We start from the raw sequence: 21,981 nt of genomic DNA, 5'->3' as shown, positions 1-21,981 counted from the left end.
AGCAGTTCAATATTATGTACAAGTTTTACTTGAATGCTTAAATAGATAACAGTGATGGATGTCAATCTTCCTACTTTATGAAAACATGGATTCTCCTCATCCCTCCAACCACACGCCACAGTTAGTTGGACGGATGGATGCCATTTCTATTCTAGCTACTAGCATATTAGCACATTTTTTAAGTCAGCTTTTATAAATGGCCATTTAATGTTGTTACCATGCTGCCTTTTACCGTGTTTATTCACACAGCAGTGCTTGCTTCTGTCAAACACTTTATACTTCCAGACACTGCTGTATACCTCATGCAGTAAAACGCTATCTATTGTCTAAAAGCACATATCCTGAACAGAGCCTTTAAGGCACTTTATAGATTATCACAGACATTTTGTATGTAACACCAGTAACTGTGTATATGTGTGAGAGCTCGTCTGTGTGTTTGCTGCAGGTTTCCATAGAGATATTGCCTCCTGGGGTGAGCTGGCCAATGCATCTCACCCAGTAGATCGTATTATGGTCTATATTTACTGTACTAACACACTCAGTGGGCCTTTGTGTCTCTCCCACAAGGCACATACAGATCTCCATGGAGACAGCTGAGGGAAAGAAAATGAAAATACTCTGAATCCTGAAGAGGAAACCATGTGGTGAGACAAACCACCTTCATGTGCAGACCTTGAAGTTTCATCTTTAAATACTACAGACAAGAACGGATCTATGAATGATCAAAATACCGTTTGTGTAGTAGACAGGAGAAACACAGTGATCAGCTAGAAATACATTTGAATTTTAGTTTCATATATTAGCAGCAAACTACTTACAGACCTGAGGACAACTTGACCTTTATGTGCGCGTTTTTTCCCTTAACAAACCTCTGTGTAGCAGGTGGTGTTAGCGAAGAGGCAGACCTCCTCTTTGTGAAGAAGTTCTCCTTTGTGACCAGTCGGACGCTGCCTCCCTCCTCCTGGACTTTGCTCAGAGACGCCTCGGCCACGTCGTCACGACCGAGGTACCTGTGAAACGGGATAAAATGTTGCTGTGAGGTAATGGTGAATTTGTGGATGTTACATAACCAAAGCACCGGGGAGCAGTTGCAAGCAGATGAATTCATAAACTCTCTCTGGACAGCAATACAAGCAGGTATGATAGGACGCTTGAGGTTGCTCAAGCACACAAGTAATCTTAGTCATCTTTTTTTGGACTGCGGTAATCCTGGGACTCTACCACATCAATGTAACACACACATCACACCCACATAACTAGCAAAATTCTACAAATGGCCTCAGTGCAGAGCCAGATGCACTTTGATTTTTGTTTTTCTTTCTTGGCACCAAACTGTGCTTAAATGCTCAGATCCTTCCTTCCTTCCACTGCTGATTTCCTATTCTGAATGTGTGCTTATATTCTGTTTGTCTTCTTCTCCTGCTGAATCCTATTACTATTGCAGCAGCAGCAATCTAATTTCCCCACAGGAATCGTCAATCATCTAATCTAATCCATCTGCCCCGCTACTGCTTTTTATGGCCGTTGTAATACAGATGCTATGTGTGCAAGTTGAAAATTGCACTAAACTCTACATTCCAATCTATGCAGGATTAAAATGACCCTGGGATGTCAGAGTTGACACAAATACATGTGGAGAGTTGGGGAAAGAAAATCAGTGATATGTTCCTCTTGGTAGGAAAAGATTCCAGAGGCCTTGAGAGAAAAGTGACCAATCGGCAAATGCCGACTGGTCACTTTTCAGGTTTTAACAGAGGGATGGTACAACGCTGTAATGGTCTCCGCAGAGAGCAATTACCCTACCTTTTTACTCCAAGGGGAAGTCAGAGGTCAGCCTTAGCCAATAAGCAGATCGCAGCCATGCTGCTGTCAGTACTTGATGGAACTAGTACTTTACTTTACCAACCATCCACACACACAAGGAACAAACTGCTATTTTGCTTTACCAATAACATCCTGTACATACCGGGTAAATGCCTCTAGTGCCCACTCAAATACAGTCAACGTCCAACTAGAAATATTAAGCATATACATTTTTAGAATGAGTTAATTTGGTCTCATTTGCTAAACTCTGTGTAGTTGTGGCTATTTTGGAAATTATCCATCATGTAATATGTGTTGGAGACCCATGGAAGAATTTAATGTCATCAGTGTTGCAGGTGATTGGCAGTAAGCTCCTACGTCGTTCATCCACCCTCTTCTTTTTATCTAAAGTCAGGCAGGATAAGATAAACAGAGTATTCCAAGTGTTCCTAGTCTTATTTTAAGTTTCTTATAGGGAATACTGAGGCACTGGGTTTGCCCCACAGTTCGTCGTGCTGTGAAAACCTTCAAAGGGAGGTATCTTGAAGGCATTTTAATCAGACGCCCAAACCACCTTAGCCGACTACTTTGAACATAGAGGAGCAACGGCTCTGAGCTCCTCACCCTGTACCTACGGCTGAGATCAGCCACCCTACAGAGGAAGCTCATTTTGCCTGTTTGTATACATGATCGTGTTCTTTTCGCCACTACCCAGAGCTCATGACTATAAGTCAGGGTTAGCTTCAGCATTGTGACTCAACTGTTTGGTTTTTGTTGATTTGGTGATTCCTATTTGCACATCTTCTCACCAGCAGTTATCCCTCTGCTTTTTTCTTCTCTTACCAGATAACCAACAAAGAGCTTGAACTTTATAGACTCTGCAGAAAGGATAAAGTGCAGGCTGTGCTTTCAACTATTTTGTAAAAGTCAATGAAGACAGCCCTTTAAGAAAATACAGTAGTTAAGTTAAAAAAAACAAGTCCAAAGCATCCTTTACCCCTAACACAGAAAAGCTTTCTGCTATATCAAGCAGAGAAAATAGGTTAGACTTAGTAAATGGCTCCAAGTACAGATAATGAGCTCGAGGGTTCAAAGAAGTGCGCAGAGCAAGAATTCACGTTTTTTTTAAAAAAGGGGAAAAAAGAGATGAGATTTCAAAAAAACAGACAGAAAGACAGCAGGCAGCTAATGGATGGTGTAGCCATTTCACAGACAATCAACTCGAGTGATGAAGCTGTTTCACTAATCGTCGAGCAGATCAATAATTAATGTTTCATCTTCAAGCGTTTGTTCTGACAGTTGTGTCAATTGTTGAACTCAGTTTGATGTAACTTCACTGCTGGCACAAGAAGTAGCCTTGTACACCGATGAAACACAATCAATAACTGGAACGTCTCCTGGAACTATAAGATATGGAAAAAATACATTTATCACTGTTTAACTAATAACAAAACATTTACTACAAGGTAAAAACAACAACAACAACAACAAAAATGGGTAAAACACACGTCTCAACTTCTTGAATTGTTAAAAACTTCTGCCGATGCCTGTTTTCATCCAATATATTTGGATATATTTAGCTCTGTGTAGGACTTATTCTAGTTCTTTCATAAGAAAAAAAATCATTTGAATTGGTTATTGAATTCTACTTGATGGATTTCTATCCTGATTGCACGTTTTTTTCTGATTACTAATGAGACACCAGCCTCCCAGAAACACCGTGCCGGGAGGTGTTGCCACTGTTAAATTCAACTTTTAGTGTCTCTACTCGGCCCTGCAGGCTATGAAACGACATTTTTATGCAATTCCACCACCTCCATATGGACAGAATACTTTCTTAGGGAGGGAGATGGAAAGAAGGCAGAAGGGGGGAAAAAATATAAAGGAAAGATGGATGACAGGAGGCAGAAAGTGGAGGAGGGAGAGACATCAAAGAGGAGAAGTTTCTCTGGAAGCTGAGAGGAGATGAGGAAGAAGGTAAGTCTCCATCAAACACAAGAGCTTCCTTTGCTTCAAACAGTCCCAGCACAGAGGCTGGATGAAACGAGATACCTTACACTAAACTGGAGTCCAACTGCGCTTCTGGGAGAGAGTGGAGGTGTGTGTGTGTGTGTGTGTGTTTGCATGTTTTTATGCAGTTAGGTGCCTGGAGAGTAATTCTGTACACTAAGGTGACTGCTGCTACTTGCTGAATGAATCACATTTTCTGTTATGATCCAAACCTCTTCTACCAGTATCAGGGGGCAGCTGGGTTCACTGATGTTGTTTTCAAAATGTTTGTCAGACTGGCTCACATCTGTGAAAACCTAGGATGATTTGGACTGAATGTTCAATGGGGTCTATTAAAAAGTAGTTTAGTCGGCGTATTACTAAATATGTTTAAAGGTGCCGTGCGGAGGTTTTGGTTTGTAGCGGCAGTAATAAATGTGAGTCCCCCTCGCTCTTTATATTGTGCGTAAACAACTGACAGCAGTACAAATCGGTTTATGCAAAGCAATGTGCCTGCAAAGGTTAGCAAACATGGATGGAAATCATCTAAAAAATAAAATGTAAAAAATATGTCTTTGCTAATGTTTTATGAGAACATAAATACACTCGACACATTTAGAAATTCAACAATTTGTATGAATTTCCAGAGGGTGCCGGGCATGATGAACATAAACATGAATGCATTGGTTTTTAGACTTCTGGTTGTATGGAAAGGTTTAAGGACCCTCAGCTCATTTGCTCTGCGACCTCTGTAAACACTTTCCTGATTACTTCACAGTTTTAATTGCTAGCTTTGGGACATATTTAAATATTTATTTTGTAAATTACAGTCCTTACTAAAAGTCATAAAGGATGATAAACTAAGAACCACCAACCAGCGCTGCCGCTCACTCGTCATATCCAGTCTTAAACATCAGTTTGATAACAAATGAAATACTCAGCTTTATGTTTATCAATGGGACGTCACTACCCAACGTGTGGCAGCACAGTGGCATTATTCATCTTTTATACATAGTCCTATAACTGTGAATAAACTCCATTATCCCCATGTATATTTTACTGCTTACCTGGAGGATCTAAAACTTTCCCTACACTACAACACTTTTAACCAGGCATGAACATCTGCATGTGGCTAATCAGCTTAGCAAACATAAACACATAATAGCACGTAAGTGCAAACATATACACTCAGGCTGATTCTCAACTCACCTCTTATTTTTATAGCAACAAAAAACTGTTCAATGTCAGTTAACCTGCACATTTTACTGCAAAAATTGGCTTACATACCTGTAGCTAGCAGCTTATAGTAATAAGGAGATTTTTCTGTTTCTCTGCCATTGTTGTTACATAATCTTCCTCCTGTGTTTGTTGTTATTTTTGTACTGCACATTTGGTGTCAGGTGGTGGTGTTTTGTGGACTTGGAGAAGGCATTCTCCCTCAAAGTCCCTCAAAGTGTTCTCTGGGTGGTGCTTCGGGAGTGTGGGGTGTCTGGCCAGTTGCTTCGAGCCATTCAATCAGGCCATAGCTGGCAATAAGACGGAATTGTTCCGAGTGGGTGTTGGACCAGTGCTGCCCTTTGTCACCGATTCTCTTCATAATTTCTATGGTCTGAATTTCTAGGTGTAGCCATGAAGTCTTCTACCTGGGCAGGCTCAGAATTACATCTCTGCTTTTTGCAGATGATCTGGCCTCTCACTTAGAGATAGGTGAGGAGTTCTGCCATTCGGGAGGGGCTCAGGGTAGAGATGCTGCTCCTCCACATCAAAAGGAGCCAGCTGAGGTAGTTTGGGCATCTGACGGTGTTCCGGGCATGTCCCACAGGGAGGAGGCCCTGATTGGGAGACCCAGGATAATATTATAGAGATTATATCTGGCCTGGGAATGCCTTGGTGTTCCCCCAAACAAGCCAGAGGAGGTGGCAGGGGGGAGAGAGGTCTGGGCTTCGCTGTTTAGGCTGTTGCCCCTGTGACTTGGCCCCAGATAAGTGAAAGAAAATTGATGGATGGACATTTGTGTCAGTTTCAGGATAGTTAGATCATCAGCTATGTAGCCTTTATCCTTTCTTGCCGCATACCACATGATGATAGTACATGCTTCTACAACCATAAAGCTAAAGGAAATGAATGGAAACTCATACTTTGCTCAAATCACATCTTTCTATACTAGACTCACTATGTTGAGTACATACTGCTGTAGTTAGCATGACACACTGAAATACTGTACATGTCATTATTGGTAAATGACTCATTTTCAGAGAACCCTATCCTGTCAAAATGTATGTATTAGACAAGTGCTTGGTGTACACAGCGTACTAAAGAAAATAAAACAACTGAGACTCACCGTTAGCTTAGATTAATAATGGGACTAGCCTGGCTCCGTCTAACAAAAAGATGACAACCAGCAGCTCTAACACCCATTAATCACAGTACTTTATCTTGTTTATTCAGTCTGTGCAAAAATCAACTATATAAACAACAACTCAAAGGGATTTTCTTTGTAGCCAGGACTAGTAACTTCCTATCTAACTGCTCAGCAGCTGGTGGCTCATAATAATAACATCATCCAACTTTCAGGAGGCAAGCAAATCAGTGAATTTCCCCAGACTATTCCTTTAATATTGCAGGTACAGGCAGTTAGAAAGCTACAGTAAATTTAAACGTGCAGCACATATTTGGTGGAGGTTGCATCAGGAATGACAAAACGCAGCGTGATTTGAACTTGATTATCTGGACACGGTTTTCTGCCGGTAGACATTTGATGCGCAGCTGCAGGGGCGCTGTTACAGTCAGGGAGTCAGCGGGTAGCTGACAGCGGACACGCGGAGGTGCAGACAGCCGCCTGGCTCGGCACAGAGGACAGACCCTGCTCAGCTGTGTGAAATCAAACTAACGAGCTGCTGCACCGGTGTGGCCCAGCTGAAGCCGCTTTGATTGATTGCTGTTCTCTGCCGGCCTCGGTCAGACAGAGCTGACAGTAACGGCCTTTTCGGTGGCAAAGATTCTCAGAGACACGTGAAGCTGCTAATTCCCATGTCAAATGTGTGTTTGAACATGAACGTGACATCAAGTATGCCATCTTTAACTCAACAAAAAAATCAGTGTGTTGGACAACTCCAAATGTTCACTGCAAAGACGAGTACTGTCAAAACAATGCTGCAAAAGAATGCAAATCTGAAAAGTCTACTTGGTATAAGCAGCACCACTCAGCCTGTGAAAATGTCTTCTGTGGCTCTGGATGAGATTTGCCAAAATTGAGGAAATAGTCCTACCTTTACTGAGTTTCAGCTTGAGACTTTAAATTTAAAACAGCAAGTCTGTATTACATACTGGGGGAGTTTGAGTTTATCACGGAGGAAGATTCTCGAGGAAAGTGCATCATCCAGTGTTTGCGTCAAATCTTTTTAAAAAAGCACTTTTGCAGTGAGTCATTGTTGGGAAAAGAAAAAAGGAAGAAAACAAATCAAAAGTTCAAATTCTAACAAGTCCATCAACTATATGCAAATGCTGTACTGAATTTGCTCGAGTACAGCTTTAATGTACGCTGCCAAGACAACACAACAAAAGTACTTTCCACATCTTAGCCAAATACAAATGCACTGAGTTTCCATCTTAGATGCTGAACATGATTTCAGTGTTGTATATACTATTATAAATATAGCGTTTCATACTAACGCACGAGCAGTTTTACTTTTCAAGTCTTCATCGAGCGATCAAAGCGAAGGCTGGAAAAGCGATTTCTTCAATTTAGTAACAATTACGCACTTTTTGCAGCTAGTTTTGAGAGAAATTCTGGACGTTCTTCCCACAAAACGGTTTTAGTTCGTCAACATTTCCGGGACGTCTTGATTGAACAGTCCTCTTCAGGTCACGTCTGAGCATCTCATTTGAGTCAAGGTCAATATTTTCATTTGGCCGTTTGATAAAAATGAATTTTCTTATTTTGTTGTTGAGTTATTTAAGTGTGCTCTTCCATCACCAAATTTGTATTCTCGCTTCATGTCGTGCTGCCCTGACATTCGCCTGTAAATCGAATCCAATTTAAAAATTCATTTGTCCTCTCAGTGATTGTAAGGCGTCCTGTAGTGTTGTAGAACATCCAAGTGGTCTTGTGCAAATTTAAAATGTGCAGTTTTTAGTGATCAGTGGTTTCCTTTATGTTGTCCGAGCATTAAGACCCATCTGGATGAAGATTTATCAAGTTGTAGAGACGGAGCTTGATTCAGGATTGCATGTTGTAGCTACAGTCCTGGTTTTCTTCCTGTAGAGCAAGGGATGTCAAACTTCAGTCCTCGAGAGCTACTGTCCTGCAGCTTTTAGATGCATCCCTACTCCAACACAGCTGAATCAAATGCTTGGATTACCTTTTCAGCTTACCATCAAGTTTGGCAAAGGCCTGATAACAAGCCATTCATTTGATTCAGGTGTGTCAGAACAAGGATGCATCTAAAAGCTGCAGGTCAGCAGCTCTTATGGACTGGAGTTGGAGACCCCTGTTGTAGAGAGTTGGTACATTCAGGTTTTTCAACCTTCTTCTGAGCTCCAGCCAATCGGTCTCAGGAATCGCAGACAATGTCAGCAACCAGACTTTGCATGTTTTTATTTAAAAAGCTGGGCACCTCTGCAGGTCCAATCTCATCTGGTTAACCGGAACACTGGACTCCAAGTAGCTCTTTTAGTCATTATCATAGAGCTCCACTTAGTTTTTCCAACGTTCACTGTGAGTGATTCTGTTAAACATCTTTCAAGTCCCACTGAAATACTCCTACGCTGTAATTTTGAACTACCAAGTCTTTTGTGTTGCGCTGCTCAGCGTTTGACTGGGAGCTTGTATATAATAATACATTTCAGATGACAAAAACTGGTCTGCACAACACCGAATAAAACATTTAACTTTAACAGCCTCTACATTTGATGCTGGCTTTAACAATTATGTGTTTGTATGCACACAAAAATGAAAAAATAACATTATTATTTCTCTGCATTAAAGTGGTAATTACAGGCACCAATCAACTTTTTTTATTTCCAACGTTTTGGTATTTTAACAATGAAACCTCCTCAGTGCGCATAACTGGATTAAAATCTCCTTAAATCTTCTAAAATTGCTGCAAATCACCATGAATGGTTTATAACAAAAGTATCCAGTGTTGGAAACCCAGGAAAAGTGTATTACGTTTGAAGTAGTTGAAAACTGAGCGTCTCAGAGCAGGGAAGGTGAGCTGTGATCGCCCCGCTGAGCCATAGCTGGAGCTTGATTGGTTCTGATTAGTGAATAAATCAAACAGGTATCAAATCAAGCCGGGCCAATTGCCTCCTACTCACACCTTGATTAGGTTCATGCACCCAAACGCTTTCCCCAGTTGAGAAACACTCTCCCTCACTTACAAAACGCACACACACACGTCTGCCCTGTAATTGGCAAACTCTCCCTGCCTTAGTCCACGCCAGCTGTAATTAGTGTGCCAGCAACAATGCTTGTTTGTCAAAAAACACACATGTACGCATACACAGAGCTCATCCCATTTTCTCTTATGTCTCAGCAGACACCCTTTGATACACCCCCACACACACACACACGGGCACGAAAACACACACAGACGCACACACGCATTATTCAGCCTTCCATGACGCCTGGGGCAGTTAGTATTTACAAATCCGCTTGTTTCTCTGTGAAATCTCTCACATTACTTCTTGGATTCTGTCATAATGTTGGGAACTACTAAATCTCACTATTTCCACCGATTCAAAGCAGCGTTACAGGATATCTTACTGACTGGATCATTGTGGGAGATGCATTTTTGCTTACAGTATACAGGTTTGCTGAACTGCTTATAGGGGAGGTGTGGCACAACCAATCATTAGTGCACACGTGCGGTTTATAGTGATGATTAGGAAGAATTCAAACCTGAAAACATCATTTAGGAGAAAAATGGGTCTTTGATGTCAAACAGTGGTGAAAAATGGCAAACTTCTTGTTTCCTGCTGGAAACTGCTGGCAGATGTAGCTAGTTTGCTAAATAAGCTGATATGTGAGAAGAAATTAATTAAATACAGCAATAAATGATCATAAGATCCATTTAGTTCATATTACAATCTGTATGTTTAATTCTACACTTAGGCTACGTTCACACTGCAGGCGAAAGCGCATCAAATCCGATTTTTTTGACCCTATGCGACCCATATCCGATCATGCTATGACAGTGTGAACGGCACAAATCCAATATTTTCAAATCCGATCTGGGTCACTTTCGTATGTGGTACTGAATGCGATACATATCCGATGTTTCAGAAAGCGACTGCTGTGTGAACGGTCAAGTCGCATTAAATCCGTCTTTTATGTCACTGCCACAAGACAGACGCCAATTATCAGCGCCGGAGAAGCGCTGGAGTAGACATCGCGAACGCTTCCTGACCATCCGGTGAAACAGCTGGGAAGACAACGTTGGAGAAACGTAAACATTTTATTTGTACTGCATAATCTGCAGATTCTGACAGAAATCGGCAACTATCCTTTGAAGCACCGCTCCTCTAAAACAGCAATAAGGATCATTATTAGGTTATCTACATTATTATGTAAATAACAAAATAACTTAAAGCAAAAATTGGGAAACGTGAAGTCCGAAGTCTTTATATTAAGGGCCATCAGTCAAACAATATTGTTTGCTCTGGGTCTAAACAGAGCGCGTTGTATGTGACGTCTTCTTTTGCGCATGCGGGCCGCTTTGAGCGTTCACACTAGAGCGCGTTTGCTGTCGCATTTTATTTGTAGTGTGAACGAGCAGACAAAAAAAATCGGATTTGATCAAAAAATCGGAATTGAGCATTAAGACCTGCAGTGTGAACGTAGCCTTAATCTGTTAATACAGGAAACCCATCCACATGTGGGAAAGCTTATTGCACAGAATGAGGATGGTAAGTGAAGACATGTTTGGCTAATGCATTAGCAAAATATTGATTCTAAATATTGTTTTTAGATGAAAGTTTTCACTAAATGTGGTACAAACTTGAAACGTTTAGGTAAAAGATGTATTCAGATAGCTGGACCTTCATCATTAATGCGTGTGCATGGTCTACCGGAGGTCTGAATTTAGATATTGAATTGACCTTCCTGCAGTCCAGATCTTTCACTAGCTGAAAACATTTGACGATCCAGGACTGTAGAGCTGCTAGAACCATATATTAGATAAGAACGGGACAATTTTCCTCTCCCTAAACTCCAGCAGCTGTGCTCCTTAGGTCCAAGATATTATTACAGACTGCTATTCAAAGTAGTGGGGATGCTACACAGTAGTAAACATGACTCAAGACAACTTTTATAGAATGTGCTGTTGCCATCAAATTCAAAATGAGCTCATATTTCTCTTGAAATTGTACACCTTCTCACGTTAAATATTTAACATTTTCTGTTGTGAATAAAATTTGGGCTCATGGGATTTGCAAAGTAGGGCTGAACGATATATCGCATTTGCGATAATATCGCGACATGATCAAGTGCAATTTTCTAACCGCAAAGGCTGCGATTATACTCTGGACATGTCCAAATTCATGGGCTGCATCCTCCTGAGGCCGCATTTGTAGACCGATTACGTCACAGCGACGCGCCGAAGGCTGTCCAAATTACTACCATATCCCAGAATTCATAGCGCGGCCCAGCCAAACTCCAGTTTCCAACAATGGCGGCCGCTACTAAGTTTTAAAATTACTCATACTAATCTTTCTGGGTCACAAAATAAACTTTTAAAATATTTTCAGGCGAGAAAGTAGTTGTGTAAACATCAAATATCTGCTCGGTTTATCAAGATATCCCATATTTGCAAAAGTGCTTCGACGTTTTCAGAGGCGTCTGCTACCCACCAGCTCGACAGCTAGCCGGGAGCTCGAGGGTTACTGATGCGGCCGAGAACGGCACAACTCCCGGCACATCATTTTCAGATCACCGCGGAGTTTCGCTGCTCGGGTTAAACGTAATATATGTCACTTAGACAACCTAAAAATGTTATTGTTGGGCTTTTTTCAGTGTTTTGTTTGTTCGTGAGTAAATCGGTTTGGCTGAGATTAAAGTTATTAGATTAGATAAAATAAAACTATTAATCCCCCGGGTGGGTTCCTCCTTGGTTTTCACACAGCTGACTAAACGTCAAACAGAAAACTTATTAAACAGAAGTATGAGACAGTCGAGAATTTACGCCAGTGTCTGGTTATATTTTAGATAGCAAGAAGCAGACGGCCGAGTTTATTAAACTCCACCGAGACAGCGGTGACGCTAATCAGAACTAGACCGTCCAATTTCACGCCTTTAAATTTTAAAGGCGTGTTTGTGTGTGTGTTTATACAATTGCTATTATGTTTGCACTTTATGTGTAATGTTACTGACTGCAGAGATCAGTAAGATGTGTGTATTTTTTATTTATTAGTTTTATTTATTTAATATTATTTTTTAATTGAATGACTGTCTAGTAGTTCACAGATGTCGAAAAACTGAGTGTGGTAAAGCCACTGATTTTGTTTATGTATATTTCTGCAATCTGCACATTGTACTAACTTTCATTTTAATGTTTACACCAGGGTTCCTTGTCAGCACTTTATGCTCAGATGTTTGTAAGCTAAAAATAAACTATTGTGTATGTTCAAATATACTGTTGTGATTGAAGAAGTTAAATAAAAATGTCAGTCATCAATTCATGCATCACCTCATGTCATCATAACAGAGGTCTGTCTTCCAGGAAAGAACAGTTTAAAATTAATGTAATATAGTATTGGCCATACTATATGATGTATTGCTTGTCTTTGTTTAATAATACAGAAGACAAAGACCTTAAAAAATAATCGCATATCGCATCGCAATATTGGGGCAAAAAATCGCAATTAGATTATTTTCCATAATCGTTCAGCCCTATTGCAAAGAATTGCATTTTGTTTTTACTTATAGAGCCTCCCCGTGTTTTTATAGAACTGTGTTTGCATCTTTTTGGAACGTAGCCTAAAACCACACAAATCATGACCTGCAGACTGTATATTAGAAAAAAAAAAACACCTAAAAAACCCGATGTAGCCAACATGAAGCAGGACGTGATGACTGAGAAACTGAGGGACACTCTTTAGGCGAAGACTTCTAGCTTTATCTTCTGCTTTGCCTCAAAAAAGGAACATAATTTTAAAGAACACCTTGTAAAAACCCAAAACTAATGAGTGAGAGCATGCACTCATTAGGCAAATGTTTACTGACAGACTTGAATACAACAGTTTTTACAATCAGAGGAGTCACATCCTGTGGGCCACTAGAAATAATCTGGGTTTAAGGTATTTCCAAACTGGCTTCACAAACTACATCCATATAACATTAGCGGTTAAAGCAGAAAAACAAACTTGTTTTTTGGGCGGTTTGGAAAAGGTTAAAACTCAATACAAACCACTTAACGTTCATTTCAGTGACTGAAAATTCACTGATTAGAAGAGAGGTTTGGTGAAAGTCAAAGCACGTCTCCTTCAAGGAAAAAATCTGACCTCTTGGTGCTCGAGTGAGGGCGCTGGGCGGCGGACAGCTGCTGCAAGCCCAGGGTAGGGCTGTGGAAGAGAAGACCGCTGCGTCGAAGCAGTTTCTGCTTCATGGCTGGCAGGCCGCTCCACTCCATAACAAAGCTCAGCACCTGCGGGGCGACACGACACCTCACTTCATATTCGATTTCAAGCCGCAACTGCAGCCGCCGGAGTCTTCGTTTTCAACACAAATTGATAGTTTGGACAGTGAAACCTCTTTAAAAGCAAAACATTTTTTTAGCTTTTCAATTTTGAAAATGCACTTCAGCCAAAAACAAACAATTCAAAGGAGACAGTTTTCCAGATAGCTGAACAAAACCCATTAAACCAAAAGAGGGCTGAATATTCTTCCAGCGAAGGCAGGATTCGAAGGAAATCTACCAACAATATAACAAATAGCTCACCAGACACCGAGCCTTAATGGACAATTTACCTACGTATATTACACTTGAAAGGGTTTTTTTCCCTGTCTTTGCTATGGATGATATTTACCGTCACAAAAAAGACTTGGGTCAAGATAAAAGTCTTTATATGTTATATGCAGACAGGTTTCAAGCTATCACAGCATGAAAGCTGTCTTTGTTGATCTTTGCGCAGGTATATTTTGAAGGAATTAGTACGTACTACTCATTAAATGTTTAATGTTAAATGAAAGTATTCAACAGAAACAAATGTTTGACGTCTGGATGTAAAGATGAACTCGTTAAAATAACGTTAATAAGTATATATTTTAAAATATTTATTATATAACATATGTACAACATGTATCATGACAGCTATCTATATATAATACATGTGATATTTATATAACACACTAATATCCCCCATTCTCTGCGGCCTGCTGGAGCAGGGGGGCTAGGAGGAGGAGTTGGCCGTCCGACTGCGGTCTGTAGTGTGGGGCCTCCCTGCTGCTGCGGAGTCGGGGCGGTCTGCCTCTCCCCACCGCAGGGAAAAGGGAAACACCACCTGGGTCTGGGTGCAGTTCCCCCCTCCAGGGGCAAGGGTACCTAGACCCGGTTTGTAGAGTAAGCTTGGGGAGTGTGATCGTGTGTACAGCGTCTCTTTATGTCTGTCTCCACGTTGGTTGAGTGTGGAGTAAGTGCATATGAGAGCATGAGGGTGGGAATGGATGTTTGTATCTGTGTGTGCCTGTATGTCTGTGTCTATATGTCAGGTTGGGTGTCAGGCGTCACCTCTCTGGGGACATCTCAGCCCCTCCAAGGTTTGGAGGCCTATCTCCCCCTACCACCACTTCCCCTGCCAGTGGCGGACTCCCTCAGACATCGGTGCGTTGGTGGTTCTTTGTGTCCGGGGATGGGCGTCCAGGTACACACCGGCTCACTCCTTGGCGGCCGCTTATCGGGACCTGGAGCCTGGGGCTCGCTCGGGCCACTTCGGAGGTGGGGTGCCCCCGGCCTCTCGGCCTGGGGCTCGGTCACTCAGGCACGGCTGGCTGCCGGCGGAGCTCACGGGCGCGTCACTGCAACTCCCCCTGGCTTCTGCTCCGCGGCTGCTGAGTGAGCCCTCATCTGGGACTCTCCTCAGCTCTTTCTGGGACAGTGGCGCAGCTGCCCCTCTGTTGGTCTTCCTTGGTCTCTTGTGTTCTGGGGGCCTCTGGATGTCTGGAGTTTTGATCTCCTCCATACCTGCTTCATGCCCTGGAGGACGGGGCTGTGGCCCCCCCACACCCTCTAGCAGATCATTACATGAAGGAACCTTTTAAAAAAACAAGCGCGTCCATGCTCACAGGTGTACACACGGGTGATCACACCCACAAACTACACCCTTTTTGGCTCCTACCTCAAAGCACACTGTGTTCTGTTGATCTTATGTGCTGCACAATAATGTTTAATATTTAGTATTTACTGTCATATTCCCATATATCATTGTGATGTTGTTTATTCTATTACTCTTGTTCTCTTCTGCTTGTTTTCTTTTTTCTTTCTCAGCAGGTGATCCAGGTGATTGATATATGCATTTTTTTTTCTGCCCGTTCTGTTGGTTTTTGTTTTTTGCCCTTCTCCCCCGTCCCTCTTCTCAGCTGTTTCTCTTTCCCTCTTTCTTTCTCCCCTTCTTTCCCCCAGTCAAGTCTGTCCCGTATTCAGTAAGTGAAAATAAAAGAAACAATAAAAGGTGAATCAAATGGACCATTACGGCAAGGCTGGGATGGTCAATTTGGTAAAGTAAATCCGTTGGGCATCTTTCTTTGCCTTTAGACAACAATTCTGATGGCAAAAGAGCCAAACGGGACAGGCAAAAAAAAAAAAAAAAAAGAGGACTGATTGCAATTTTCTTGGATTGATTCTGATAGCCCATACAGATTTTTGCTGATTCCAGTTTCCAGAACTAGAATTGACAGCATATACAAACCAAAAAATAACTTTTTCTTCAATATTAAATTCTATTTTTATAATAAAATGAATTGTCACACTTTATATGTCCACGTTTAGCTGTGTAAGGGGGGTTTAACTGCCTGATTAGGTCTGTCTAATGTGTATGCTAATGCAAATGTCTAACAACATTAGCATTAGCATTTGCAACGTAAGCGTTTGCCTCTGAGTGTGCGCACAACTATCTGATAACAGCAATGAGCTATGTGACATTAACCGGCCGGTCCCTTGTCAAGTATGCTGGAAACTGCTGGCTTGTCAATTAGAGCATGTATTTAATTCAATTTTATTTTTATTTGGCCAAATCTCAAGAAGAGTTGCCTCAAAGTGCTTTATATTGTAAAAAGACCCAACAACAATACAAAGAAAACAGAGAAAACCCCAACAATCAACAAACATCCTGTGAGCTAGCACTTTGGTGACAGTGGGAAGGAAAACCCCCTTTTAAAAGGAAGAAACTACGGATTCAAGGTCACCTGATCCAATCCTAAATATAGGCTTTAAAAAAGGACATTTTTAAGCCTAATCTTAAAAGTAGAGATAGTGTCCGTCTCTCGAATCCAAACTGGAAGCTGGTTCCACAGAAGAGGCGCCTGAAAGCTCAAGCATCTGCCTCCCATTCTACTTTGAAATACTCGAGGAACCACAGGTAAGCCAGCAGTCTGAGAGCACAGCGCTCTAATGGGGTGATGCAGTGCTATAATGTCATTAAGATCAAATGGGGCCAGATTATTCAAGACCTCGTATGTGAGGAGCATAAAAGCATCTCTGCTTTTATCAGGAACAGACAGTACCAGAGTCAGCGAGGGGCCGCCATCTACTGCGACTTATTTTGCACATATTTTCACAAAACCAGAACAACGGCATTTAAAACCACAAACGATACTAAATTATTATCGCCCATAACATCCTTGAGACTGAAGGCAAGTAGTACTCTGTCATTAGGAACTCAAATCACAGCATCAAGCCGAACGTCATGTGCCGGTAGAGCACCGAAACCCTCCTCTACAGCGAGACAGTCTTCCTCCTGACAGGAGGAAAGTAGAGATGAAGACTGTGGGTAAGCTTAGTGAAAATCTGAAATAGTAATTGTGCTGCCAGGCCATCAGAGGTTAGATGAGAGCCAAAAAGTTGAATCAGATGTCAAAAGTTGAAACTAAGGAGGAGAGTGGGATGCTCCTTCCAGCTTGCAGATTGGCCGAAGGTCAGACAGGTTAATAGGTGAGACGTGTGGGTGGAAACAGAGGGTGCTTTGATTTTCACTGTGTATCTGGACAAAGATGTATGATAATGATACTTTTATCCTTTAAGTTTTACTTTTTTCTTGGTGGTAAATGATACTCCAAAGGCTAAAAACAAAACAAAATCATTGGTCCCAGTGGTTTTTGTCTTTTTAGGAAACCTTCATATTGGTGTTTATACAAATGAGGAATTAATATGTAAAATTCTATCTAAACTGTATCATGGTTACAGCCAGGTTACTGGGACATTTGTAACACCTGTTTATTACTTTAACAGAACACATATCTAAATGTCACAGACCAGACTGACATACACAATGTGCTCTGTCCTCCTCGAGTTTCTTACTTCACTAAAACAGAAAATAGGAAAAAAAACTTATAGGTTCAAAAAATAGAACAAACATCAAAAGTTTATGTGCTTCTAGTTGCCAAAGATAAACACAAACCTCTCCACAATGAGACTTTTTCGTCTCTCACTTTGCACTACAATTTCACTCGTGTGTCACATTATAATGTTTATAAAATGCAAGTGCAGGGGCTCAAGTGGGCTGGAACTATCCGGAGCAGCGTCCTGGCGACCTTCATTATATCCAATAGGCAGACTTCCTTCGAATAAGTTAATCTTTTATGCACTGGAGCCTGGTTTCGCCTCCAGAGACATCAGGGATATATACAGTGGCTTGCAAAAGTATTCGGCCCCCTTGAACTTTCCCACATTTTGTCACATTACAGCCACAAACATGAATCAATGTTATTGGAATTCCATGTGAAAGACCAACACAAAGTGGTGCACACGTGAGAAGTGGAACGAAAATCATACATGATTCCAAACATTTTTTTACAAATAAATAACTGCAAAGTGGGGTGTGTGTAATTATTCAGCCCCCTTTGGTCTGAGTGCAGTCAGTTGCCCATAGACATTGCCTGATGAGTGCTAATGACTAAATAGAGTGCACCTGTGTGTAATCTAATGTCAGTACAAATACAGCTGCTCTGTGACGGCCTCAGAGGTTGTCTAAGAGAATATTGGGAGCAACAACACCATGAAGTCCAAAGAACACACCAGACAGGTCAGGGATAAAGTTATTGAGAAATTTAAAGCAGGCTTAGGCTACAAAAAGATTTCCCAAGCCTTGAACATCCCACGGAGCACTGTTCAAGCGATCATTCAGAAATGGAAGGAGTATGGCACAACTGTAAACCTACCAAGACAAGGCTGTCCACCTAAACTCACAGGCACAAGGAGAGCGCTGATCAGAAATGCAGCCAAGAGGCCCATGGTGACTCTGGACGAGCTGCAGAGATCTACAGCTCAGGTGGGGGAATCTGTCCATAGGACAACTATTAGTCGTGCACTGCACAAAGTTGGCCTTTATGGAAGAGTGGCAAGAAGAAAGCCACTGTTAACAGAAAACCATAAAAAGTCCTGTTTGCAGTTTGCCATGAGCCATGTGGGGGACACAGCAAACATGTGGAAGAAGGTGCTCTGGTCAGATGAGACCAAAATGCAAAACGCTATGTGTGGCGGAAAACTAACACTGCACATCACTCTGAACACAACATCCCCACTGTCACATATGGTGGTGGCAGCATCATGCTCCGCTTCTCTTCAGCAGGGACAGGGAAGCTGGTCAGAGTTGATGGGAAGATGGATGAAGCCAAATACAGGCCAGTCTTGGAAGAAAACCTCTTGGAGTCTGCAAAAGACTTGAGACTGGGGCGGAGGTTCACCTTCCAGCAGGACAACGACCCTAAACATAAAGCCAGGGCAACAATGGAATGGTTCAAAACAAAACATATCCATGTGTTAGAATGGCCCAGTCAAAGTCCAGATCTAAATCCAATCGAGAATCTGTGGCAAGATCTGAAAACTGCTGTTCACAAACGCTGTCCATCTAATCTGACTGAGCTGGAGCTGTTTTGCAAAGAAGAATGGGCAAGAATTTCAGTCTGTAGATGTGCAAAGCTGGTAGAGACATACCCTGAAAGACTGGCAGCTGTCATTGCAGCAAAAGGTGGTTCTACAAAGTATTGACTCAGGGGGCTGAATAATTACGCACACCCCACTCAGAGTAGAGCCACTGCTCCTCCATGTCAAAAGGAGCCAGTTGAGGTGGTTCAGGCATGTGACAAGGATGCCTCCTGGGCGAGATGTTCCAGGCATGTCCCACTGGGAGAAGACCGCGGGATAGACCCAGGACATGCTGGAGAGATTATATCTCTTGGCTGGCCTGGGAACGCCTTGGTGTTTCCCCGGACAAGCTGTAGGAGGTGGCTGGGGAGAGGGAGGACTTGGCTTGTCTCCTTAGGCTGCTGCCCCCGCGACCCGGCCCCGGATAAGCGGAAGAAGATTGATGGATGGATGAATCAATTAACAGAAGTAGTTCACATCCTGAAGCATCTAAACAGGCCCAGACCATCACACTACCACCACCATGTTTGACCCTTGCTTTGATGTTCTTTATATGAATTTTTTGTCTCGTCAGTCCACAGATTATTTTCCCAAAAGTCTCGGGATCATCAAGATGTGTTTTGGTAACAGTGAGGTGGGCCATTTTAATCGTTTTGATCTTTTTGTTTTTCACCTTCGAACTCTTCCATGGATGCCATTTTTACCAGTCTCTTTCTTATTGTTGTTCCTTACTTTATTTTGAAGCAAACATTCTCCTTTTCCAGTTTGTTTTGGACTTTTAACAGTTTCACAACCACTTTGCAATTAGTTTAAGTGAGTGTGCAACTGTGGTAAACTGCTAGTGACCAAAGAAATAGCTAGAAAATTCTGGATGCAGCACCACATCCAGACTTATTATTATTATTGTGACTTATTACACCAATCAACTGCAAGTAATTTCCTGCGACCTCTTGCCAAACAGTTTGATAATACACGTTTTCCAGGCGACCATTTACCAGTCTCTAGGCCTGACTGACTGAAGTTGTAACTACAGAGCTCAAACCTTCTGTTTGGCAGGGCCAGCTAATCACAAAAATGTTAATTTAAAGGGGTCTGGTAGCTATTTTGGCTTATTTCAGACAAACAATGACCTGAGCCTCGGCACCAAAGCCAACTACACTACAGGTGCAACTTCTCGCTTAATGTAAATAAGGACCGAGTAGCTTTAGTAAGAATATAAAAGCAAAGACGTTAAAACGGTTTTTGTTGAAAACTATTTGGGTTGTGTTCTCTTCACTAAACTGTATTTTAACCTCAATTAATGATTATCTTCACAGAAACATTATCCAGTTTTCATAAAATACAGATTATTCTAATACATATTCTATAATTACTGACCATTCATCTCAAAGATGGTTTGATTCATTTGCCAGTGTTGTTGTTCTGGCTGTAGGAGTGTTTACACACCACTGCTTCCCCATCCAAGACGTTTCACATCCCGCATTAAACCGCTTGCTAAGTATTGATTGTGATGGACAATTGGAGTGTAACGGGGCATAAATGATGGGTTGGAGGATGGCTGCAACTCACGCCTCGGTTTAACAAAGCAACATAAACAACGTGACAGGCGGGGCTTCTGTCAGTAGCTGGTACCGACACGGCAGATTGCAGGATTTAATATTAGCTGGTTGGTGCTTTGGGTCGTTTGAGGCGATGATCTGTCTCCTTTAACAACCCTCATAAAACTGCACACTTTCTTTTGCCCGTCTCCTCGGCAGCCCAAACCCCCAAGCCACCCCCCCTCTTTTGTCCTATCTCCATCGTCCGCCACCTCCACTTCCTCGTCCTCCTCCCTCTCCTGCTCTCCTTCGTCAGGCCCTGCAGTAGTGAAACGTGGGCGTCCATACTCCACCTATCTGTCAGGGGCCCAATGGTGCGCTGCTGCTCTTCCTGCTCATGATCAGAGGTGTCATTAGTTTCACATGCCAGTGACACACACACATCCATTAGGTTTAATAACCTCCGTACTGCCTCATGTCTCATCTTCACTGGGTCAGTGGAATTGAAGCGATAGCTCCACTGGTGAGATATGAAACTAAATTATCTTAGTCTAAAATTAAGGTCATCCTTAACGCAGCCTATGGGCACACTAAGTGAAAAACTTTTAGCTCCACACTCTAGCATATGCAGACTTTTCCATCATCTTAAATTCTTCTCATGGCTACATTTTTTTGTCTTTGCAATAAATCACAAGAAGCAAACAGTGGCACATCTTATAACCTAGAAGTCAACTTTAGTGTAATTTGCCTCTAAAGTGTTTTAACAGTAACGACAAATTAAGTAGGTACATCTCCCTGGTGTGAATGCCCCAGTCCACGTACACACCCACACACATTCATGAATATCAAAGCGCACGCAAGAGACGCGCACATATCCAGACTCAGCCCGGCGGGAAGGGCAGACCTGTATTCGATTTTCCCTGCGCCGGCTGAAGGCCTCGGGCAGGTCATCCCAGTTGGTTAGTTTGATGTCCAATGGGATGAAACTCAAGTTCAGCGAAGCTCCGTCCTGAAAGATGAGGAGACAGAGACGAAGGAGACAGCCTGAAGCAAAGTTACCACCATCAAGTAAAGTATTGTAAAGTTGTAACTAATATTATTTCTAAACATCTTTAGCCTGACTTATAGTTTGTTACTCCACATTTGCCCTTCATCATCTAATATGAAGTCTTTGGAGGCAGCCATGCAATCTGTAGCTTTTGAAACATTTTAATTCCAGTTCAGTATAAAGTGCCAATTCAACACAGTCATCTCAAAGAGCTTCATATTTACACGGTAAATATTGAGGAAGAACAACAACCTCTGACAGAACCTGGCTCATGGAGGGGCAGCCTTCTGCATGACTGGCTGACTCCCTATACCTGTGTACCTGGATTTTCTCTAACCCCAGTTAGACGAGCCGTTAGTAAAGGGTAAGGATGGATGGAAAGAGACCTCAAACCAAACCAAAACAAACACAAGAAACCTCAATAATTTAAAATGGCCAGCAGAGGGCAACTCTTCTGGTTGCTGTAAGGCAGGGGTGCCCAATCCCGGTCCTCGAGAGCTACCGTCCTGCAGCTTTTAGATGCATC

At 42.1% G+C, this 21,981-nt stretch overlaps 1 protein-coding gene across 1 annotated transcript in view; it reads right to left on the bottom strand.

The window, feature by feature from the left end:
• The window catches only part of zranb3 (zinc finger, RAN-binding domain containing 3), a 142,367-nt gene that overhangs the window by 11,546 nt on the left and 108,840 nt on the right, over nucleotides 1-21,981 (bottom strand). Inside the window, exons 16-18 of the mRNA XM_085347655.1 lie at nucleotides 21,312-21,416; nucleotides 13,294-13,436; nucleotides 870-1,010 (exon numbers count right to left, since the gene is read on the bottom strand). Coding sequence (XP_085203781.1) covers nucleotides 870-1,010; nucleotides 13,294-13,436; nucleotides 21,312-21,416 — 389 coding nt within the window. The remainder of the gene's footprint in view (nucleotides 1-869; nucleotides 1,011-13,293; nucleotides 13,437-21,311; nucleotides 21,417-21,981) is intronic.

The sequence above is a fragment of the Diplotaxodon limnothrissa genome, linkage group LG23 (genome assembly GCF_057381915.1).
Source record: "Diplotaxodon limnothrissa isolate DT_005_m linkage group LG23, D_limnothrissa_male_GT1.1, whole genome shotgun sequence".
Classification (NCBI taxonomy): Eukaryota; Metazoa; Chordata; class Actinopteri; order Cichliformes; family Cichlidae; genus Diplotaxodon; species Diplotaxodon limnothrissa.
The sequence above is the reverse complement of the archived record's forward strand: the minus strand, read 5'-3'. Positions and strand labels throughout refer to the sequence as shown.